Source organism: Tamandua tetradactyla, chromosome 2, assembly GCF_023851605.1.
Source record: "Tamandua tetradactyla isolate mTamTet1 chromosome 2, mTamTet1.pri, whole genome shotgun sequence".
In the NCBI taxonomy this organism is placed as follows: domain Eukaryota; kingdom Metazoa; phylum Chordata; class Mammalia; order Pilosa; family Myrmecophagidae; genus Tamandua; species Tamandua tetradactyla.
Genome location: NC_135328.1, coordinates 184,828,660 through 184,836,761, shown reverse-complemented (window position 1 = coordinate 184,836,761; position 8,102 = coordinate 184,828,660). Strand labels below are relative to the sequence as shown.

The 8,102-nt window shown below is 41.0% G+C and overlaps 1 protein-coding gene across 2 annotated transcripts in view; it reads left to right on the top strand.

Annotated features, from left to right (window-relative positions):
• The first annotated feature begins 1,307 nt into the window (after positions 1 to 1,307).
• The window catches only part of SMAP2 (small ArfGAP2), a 69,590-nt gene continuing 62,795 nt past the window's right edge, over positions 1,308 to 8,102 (top strand). The window contains exon 1 of one of the 2 annotated variants that reach the window (XM_077150131.1): positions 1,308 to 1,852. In XM_077150131.1, the coding sequence (XP_077006246.1) occupies positions 1,750 to 1,852 (103 nt within the window). In that variant the 5' untranslated portion in view covers positions 1,308 to 1,749. Of the gene's footprint in view, positions 1,853 to 2,340; positions 2,600 to 8,102 lie in introns of those variants that run through there. The other variant, XM_077150132.1, reaches the window with a different exon arrangement.

Here is an 8,102-nt window from a genome sequence, read left to right as displayed (position 1 = left end):
AGTTGTTTTATTAATCTCTCTAAGTCTCAATCTCCTCATTTTAAAGTAAGAAAAGTTAGTTAAGTTGAAGTAAGAAAATTATTGCAAACTGGTTGTAGGTTTGAGAAAATTGGTTTAGGAGGAAGGCAGAATTCCTTCTGGAGAAATAACTGAGATTATGTTTAGGAAAAACACCTAAATGAATTTATGTGTTTACTAAAGTCAAGATTCCACAGACATGTAGAAGGGAAGAAGTTTAGATGGAGAAGTATTAAGTTGCTCTGCTTAGTAAAGTAATAGAAATGTTTAGCTTTCCCCTGATAAAATGAAACTTTGAGAGAGAGTTGAGAAAAAGTAAAGGGATGAAAGAGAGGGTTTCACTCAAGATGAGATTACTCCGAGTATCTGCTCTGCTAGCTTTTCTGATCCTTTTCTTCGAAAACCATAAATCTGATCATGTTGTCCCTCCTTCCCAAGCACAATGCCTGATACTTAAAAGTTTTTCAGTATCAACTAGCTGAATAAACGAATGAATACATGAATGCATGAGCAGATGTCAGGTGAATCCCTAAAGAAAAGGACAACCAAGAAATTCTGTAGCAAGGGTGGCTTTGGGCAATGATGTTTAATATTCATTTTTAAGTAGTTGCCTATTTTGTGTTATGCTGTAACCCCCATCCCCGCCCCCCACCCCAAATAACCTTCAGTAAAAGCTTGCTACATAAAACTGTCCTGTTTGGAGGGAGCATTTAAAGAATGAAAGAAGAAAGAAAGTATTAGGGCCAGGCAAAACCACGTCCAAAGATGGCAACAGTAACCGGAGGAAAGCTAATGACCAATGAGATCCGGAATTGAGTGGGATCAGGCGTTCCCGGTGAGAAGAGACCAGAATTCTCTGATATTTTGGGAAGGGTTTGATGTCTTAACCCTTCTTTCTGATTATTAAAGGGAAGAATAGGCTGGAGGACTTTGGGGCAGTCACAGCCTCTCATATTACATAAAGATGGTGAGTACTTAACTCATAGAGTTGTTGTGAGGATTAATTGGGGTAATTCATGTAAAGTGCATAAAGCACAGTGTCTGGCACATAGTAAGCACTCAATAAATTTTGGTTTTTTTCCTTCACTTTCCTCCACTCCCTCTACTCCCCTTCTGCCAGGCTCCATTCATTCTTTTCCAAGGACATGCAGGGGGCGTGTCCACTCTCGCCCCCCAACCCGCCTCCCACAAGCCCCGCCCCTCGTCCCTCCCAGGATTGGTTCCTAAGAGGCGGGGCCTAGCGGAGAGCCCAGTACAAAGCGATGGGGGCGGGGCGCATGCGCGGGCTGGGCTGGGTGGCGGTGGGGAGGAAGAGCTGCCGGAAGTAGGCGGCAGTGGTGGCGGTCCCGCCGGCTGCAGCTGCCGGGGAAACCAAGGCGCGGGACGCACAATTAGTCGACAGGCAGGCCGGGCTGACCATCTCTCCGTCCGGCACCCAGGAGGCCCAGAGCCCCCTCTGTCTGGACCAAGGGTCCCTGGTCCAGCAGCCTCCTCTGACTCGGGCCTTTCCCTAAGCCCGCCAGGGGGCGCCGTACTGAGGGGCTGCAAAGTGGAGGGCGGGCGGCGTTGACTGGAGAAGGGGCGCGGGGCCAGGCGGAGGAGAGAGCTCCGCTCCACACAGAAGGTGCCCCTGGACGGGGGACTGGGAGTCGTCACCCCAGGACTGAGGCAGGGCCTTCTGGGGGCGAGGAGGGCGCATCGCCCTCTGCCCCCGCCGGCACCCTGGCCGTCATGACGGGCAAGTCGGTGAAGGACGTGGATCGGTACCAGGCGGTCCTGGCCAACCTACTGCTGGAGGAAGATAACAAGTTTTGTGCGGACTGCCAGTCTAAAGGTAGCGCATCCCTCCAGGCGGGCGCGGGGTCCAGCTGCCGCGCGGCGCGTGGGGGTGTTCTGCGTGAGGAGGGGGCTTCTGGAGCTTAGGCCGCCCCAGTCATCTTTGAATAGTTAGGCGTGCTGCTCTTTGCTGATGAGCCCGCTAGGTTGTCTGCAGTCGGGAACTGGTGTGGGGAGAGGTTGCAAGGCGGGGGGAAGGGTGGTGGTGGTGGAGGTGCGTGGTGTGTGCAGGTGAGAATGTCTGTATTTCAGGGCTCTGAATGAGTTCAGTCCAAAAGCAGTACAGAGCCCTCAGCCTCTCACTTACAAACCTGGGGATGAACTGCAATGTGTGTGTGTGTGAGAGAGAGAGCGAGAGCGCGAGAAAGAGGGAGCGAGAAAGAGGGAGGGGGTGGGGAGGGAAGTGAGATGACGGGGCCGAAAGCTGCTTAAATAATTTTTAAAGGTGGTGATTCTTGCTGTCTGCTATTTGGTTAGCAACTGCTTCTGTCATTTACAGCCTTGCTGAGATCTGACAGTGCTTAGATGGGTTTCTTCTTCCTGGAAGTATGCAGTGGGAAAATGCCTTATGCAGTGCGGATTTCTAGACAGCCTAGCCCTGGCTTGTGGAGTGCGCTGGAGGCCTAATGTGGCAGAAACTAGCAGATATTGGCTGTAGTGCAGGATCCATTTAATCAATCAGTGGCGAGAAGGAAGCAAGGGATGCACCGAATTTGTTGCTTCCGTGGTGATTACGCTTCTTAAGGTGAAACTTGATCATAACAAATTGGCAGAACCATTTAGCTTTGTTTTCTTTGCCCTCAAAGAGTCATGGTTTGATACAATTAAAAATCGACATGATAGGAAAGCTTGCTTATGAATGAAATGTTTGCACTCTAAGTTATAGATTCATGCTTCTATAAATATTTTGTGTACTTTTTTCTGATTTCTTTAGTATATAATTGAAAGAGTTGGGAAATTTCTTTTCCTTTTGGTTAGGGAGAAAAGGATAATTATATTTTGAGGGCCCTTGCTATTTTTACTTTTGTTCCTAATGCAGTGGATTTGCCAGGACTGTTTGCTATATAGCAGTTGGGTATTTATCATAAAACAGATTCAAATGTATTTGCATTTATCTATATTGAGAAAGGAGGTACATGCTTGAGTGACACTTTCACTTAACTATATTTTATTTTGGAAAAATAAAATTATGTAAGAGAACAGGGAAATGATATATTGATTTAGACATCCAATAGTATGTTTTAGTGACCTTTCCCAACAGATAAATGGCATGTGCTTCAGTAAGATAGCAGGTCCCCAGACTTCTTTCCTGAATGCTTACATTAGCAAGAATTCATTTTAAAAGGTAGTTTAGAGTCAATTTATGTTGAGTAGGTTAATTTGTTATAATAGATTCTTGTTAGATTTTGTTTTAGATCTATTGGAAGATTCGATTTTAAAGTTAGGAGTGCATCCTGGCTTTACTTAAATTCCCTTAGGTCCTGGGTTGACAAATCTTGAGTCATGGTAAAGCAACCCACTGGAGTGAGCATTGCTACATTTGAGGAGTCAGATGCCATTTTGATGATTAGCACTACCCCGCCAGCCCCTTCATTTCTCCTACTATTCTTACGCGTACTTACTCATATTCCAGTAAAATTCAGCATATAAAAGTGGTTGATTCAGCACTTCCTCCAAATTTTCCTTTGCTCCTTATTAACAGAGTTACTAGGGATCAGGCAATGAAACAGTAACTGTTGGTTTTTAAATTTTATTATCTGCTTTGTTGTTAGAATCCTGGCTTCTGAAACAGTTTATTTGCAAAAGTGAGTTCTGAAATTTAACTTGGTTGCTTCAGTAACTTTGGCTATTGTATTAAAAATGAGATGACAATGTATCAGTCATCTTTCAATTCAGTCAAATAAGGCATTTGGTGAGACCTCAGTTTGTAAATTATTTAGGCCCTGTTTCACTCTTTCAACCCCTCTTGCTTGTTTTCTCCCCTCTTTTTTTCTAATTTTGGTTGTTGCAGTGATCATGTGAACAACTATCAGGTCATAGAAAGAAGAGACACTTGCATCAATAGATTAAGTTACCTGTATAAAAAATACATTTAGTTGGAAGAGGAATTTACAAAGTGTTGGCTAAAATGAGATTTGGGTTTGAGTTCATTTGTCTTTACTTCTCAGGTCCTTTATTGCTTAGAAAATTGAGAGCTAACTGGTGAGTGATTGCTAATCCATTAATTTGATGATAAAGCCCTGTACTACAGACCCCATGTGTAGGTATTTCAGTAATGTTCCAAAATAACTGTTTGATGGTGACTCTTCTTTTTAAAAGCCTTTGCTTATTTAATAATCATATTTCTTTATTAATTGATTTCTTAATTTATTTTTAAAATAGACTTTACTTTTTAGAGCAGTTGTAGGTTTACAGAATTATGCAGAAAATAGAGTTCGGGCACATTAATTGACTTTTTATGTATGTAATCTGAACATCAGAATAGAGAACAAGGATGTTTTCTCTTTACATAGTTAGAAGAGTTTTTTCTTTTCGTCCTGGGGCTTTTAACTCTTTTGAGCACAAGGTTTTGCACTCACCAGTTCTGGGACTTCTATTGGAGTGATGTTTTATGGGAAAGGAAAGTTCTTTAGTACAGCCTAAAAAATGTTTTGCTCTTTATCCAAAGCCCACAAGTTAATGTGTTCTTTAAGGTAAATTGTTGGCCTAATTTAAGCAGTGAAAGAACAGAGGACAAACATACTAAAAATTCCATATATGCCAGTGGCAACCCTAGCTAGTTGAGGTCAGGCTCCATTTTTTTGGGGGGGGGGGGGAATGCATGGTCTGGGAATCGAACCCGGGTCACCCACCTGAAAGGCGAGCATTCTACCACTGACAGGCTCCATTTTTGAGTAGACCCTTGGTGGGGTCCTAAGTGTCCAAGAGTTGGTCTTCAACTCCACAGTCCAGGAATAATTCCTAAGCAACCTCTTTGGAGACTGTGGTTTAAATTAGACACTTAGTCTCTGTGACAAGATCTACCTCTCTAATGACTTGTGTCCACTCATGAAACTCCCTCTTAAGTATCAAGGTATGAGGAATTGAAAGCTGTTTGATGAGTAGTGAATTAGAATGGAAGAAAGTTGATGGACTTGAGGAATACTCATTCCAGACTGTGAAATACCACAGAATTCTTGCATCCAACAGAAACCTTGCAATAATTATAAAATTTCCCTTTAATCTGCTATGTCCTTTGAGATGCTTCACCTTAAATCACTTAACCACTGCCTTTTTACCAACTCCCATTATATGTATATATGTTATATAACATGGGCAGGCACCAGGAATCGAACCCGGGTCCTCTGGCATGGCAGGCAAGCATTCTTGCCTGCTGAGCCACCGTGGCCCTCCCTCCCATTATATATTTTTAAATTTAAGGTTTTTTTTTAAGGTTATACTTTGATGTGGTTCAAAATTCAAAGTGCCCAAAAGAGAATATGTACAGTGAGAGTTGTGCTCCTACTCTTGATCCCTTAGATAGCATTTTCTCTTCCTGAAGGTGACCAGTGTTAGCAGTTTCTCATGTGACTTTTAAGAAACAATCTATGCCTAGACACACAGCTACATTTAAATATATTCTGTTGCAGCTCTTTCATGCTTATAGTAGCATACTGTCCACAATTCTTGGCACCTTGCATTTTTCAAACAGTAAACAGATTCTTTCTCCATATACACTGAAGAGCTGCTTTATTTTTATTTATTTATTTATTTTGCATGGGCAGGCACTGGGAATTGAACCCAGGTCCCCAGCATGGCAGGTGAGAACTCTGCCTGCTGAGCCACCGTGGCCCACCCCATTTTATTATTTTAAGGCATTTTCTCAACCCGGTTTCTATACACAGGTATAACGATCTACCCAGGTTATCTTGATTAAGTTGAAAGATAGTCTTAAGTGATTTGGAAGACATCTGCTCTTTTGAGGGCATTTTAGAAAGTGTCCTATACTCATTCATAGCACATATAAGCCCACCTTTCAGGTGGCAGAAAAGCAGAATAATAGAAGCGGCTGTAGACATCATATTGAAACATCGGTTAACTCTTCTCCTCCACTTATTAGAGCCTTATGAGTTTCAGCACATGACCTAACTTTCTCAGCTAATTTTCCTTGTTTGAAAAGTGAAAATGCCTTGTAAACTAACATGTAGGTATTGTTACTATTGCTGACCTAATTTATTTGATCTTTATTTTATTAGTTTCACTTTCTTATTTAGGTTCTAATTTGATTCAGAGAGAACTCTCTGAAGATAACAAATGGCTTCAGTGCTGTAAGGTTTCATATGTCCTTTCAGCATGACCATAATTGCTTAGGTAGTATATGAAGACCAAAATGGTTGAGAGGCCAAATTGACAGGGGTGGGAGACTGGCATTGTTACTATTGTGGTAATTTTTTTTTAACCAGTTTGTTCTTTTATGGAAAGCCAGTTCTGATAAAATTAATTGGCTTAGCATTTCAGAGCCTAGTTTTCCAGATGAATTTCAAGTCAGCTTAAGTTTTAAAAATTGCTTTATTCCCTTGGGTGTATATGAAAAACCCACAGCTAATGTCCTACTTATTGGTGAAAGACTGAAAACTTTCCCTGTAATATCAGGAACAAGATAAGGGTATCTGCTGTCACCACTGTTATTCAACATTGTGTTGGAAGTTCATGCCAGAGAAACTAGGCAAGAGAAAGAAATAAAAGGCATCTAAATTGGAAAAGAAGAAGTAAAACTTCCCTATTTGCAGATGACATGATCCTATATACAGAAAATCTTGAAAAATCCACAACAAAGTTCCTAGAGCTAGTAAATGAGTTCAGCAAAGTGGTGCAAGATCATGACCCAGCAATCAATAGAGTTCTTCTACACAAGCCATGAATAATCAGAAGAAGAAATCAAGAAAAAACATTCCATTTACAATAAGCAACAAAAAGAATCAAATATCTAAGAATAAATCTAACCAAGAACATGAACTCAGAAAACTATAGAACATTGCTAAAAGAAATAAAAGAAGACCTAAATAAATGGAAGGGAATTCTGCATTCATGGATTAGAAGACTCATTATTGTAAAGACATCAGTCCAACCCAAAGCGATTTATAGATTCAATGCAATCCTAATCAAAATTCTAATAACTTTCTTGCAGAAATAAAAAAGCCAATCTTCAAACTTTTTCGGAAAGACAAGAGACCCCGAATAGCCCAAGCTCATCTTGACAAAGAAGAATGAAGTTGGAGGACTCATCTGTCCAATCATAAATCTTATTGCAAAGCCATAGTAATCAAAACAGCATGGTGCTGGCACAAGGACAGCCATATAGATCATTGGAATCTAGTTGAGAGCTCAGAAATCGACTCTTACATTTATTACCAACTGATTTTTGACCAGGTGGCAAAGACCTTTTCTCTTTTATTATTCTCTTTTGGGAATGAATAGCTTCTTCAACAAATGGTGTGGGAAAAATGGATCTCCATTTGCAAAAGAAAGGAGGACCCCTACCTCACACCTTATGCAAAAATCAACTCAAGATAGATCAAAGAGGGCCACGGTGGCTCAGCAGGTAAGAATGCTTGCCTGCCATGCCCGAGGGCCCGGTGCTTGCCCATGTAAAAAAAAAAGATAGATCAAAGACCTAATATAAGAGCCAAGACCTCTAGAACACCTAGAAGAAAATGTAAGGAAACATCTTCAGGATCTTGAATTAGGCATTGGTTTCTTAGCTTTGCACCCAAAGCATAAGCAACTGTAGAAAAAATAGATAAATGGGACCTCATCAAAATTTTTAAAGTCTGTGCCTCAAAGGACTTAAATGAAAGTAAAAAGGCAGCTCACACAAAAGGAGAAAATATTTGGAAACCACATATCTGATAGAAGTTTAATACCCAGAATATGTTAAAAAAAAAAAAAAATCCTTTAACTTAACAACAAAAAGACATACAACCCAATTTTTAAAAATGGCAAAAGACTTGAATTAGACATCTCTCTAAAGGAGATACACAAATGGCCAGAATGCCCTTGGAAAGATGCCCAGCATCATTAGCTTTTAGGGAAATGCAAATAAAACCACAATGAGATGCCGTTTTATACCAACTAGAATGGCCACTGTTAAAAAAACCCCAGAAAATTACAGGTGTTGAAGAGTATCTAGAGAAAGAAGAACACTCATTGATTGTTGATGGCAATGTAAAATGATGCAGCTACTATGGGAGACAGTTTGGCAGTTCCTC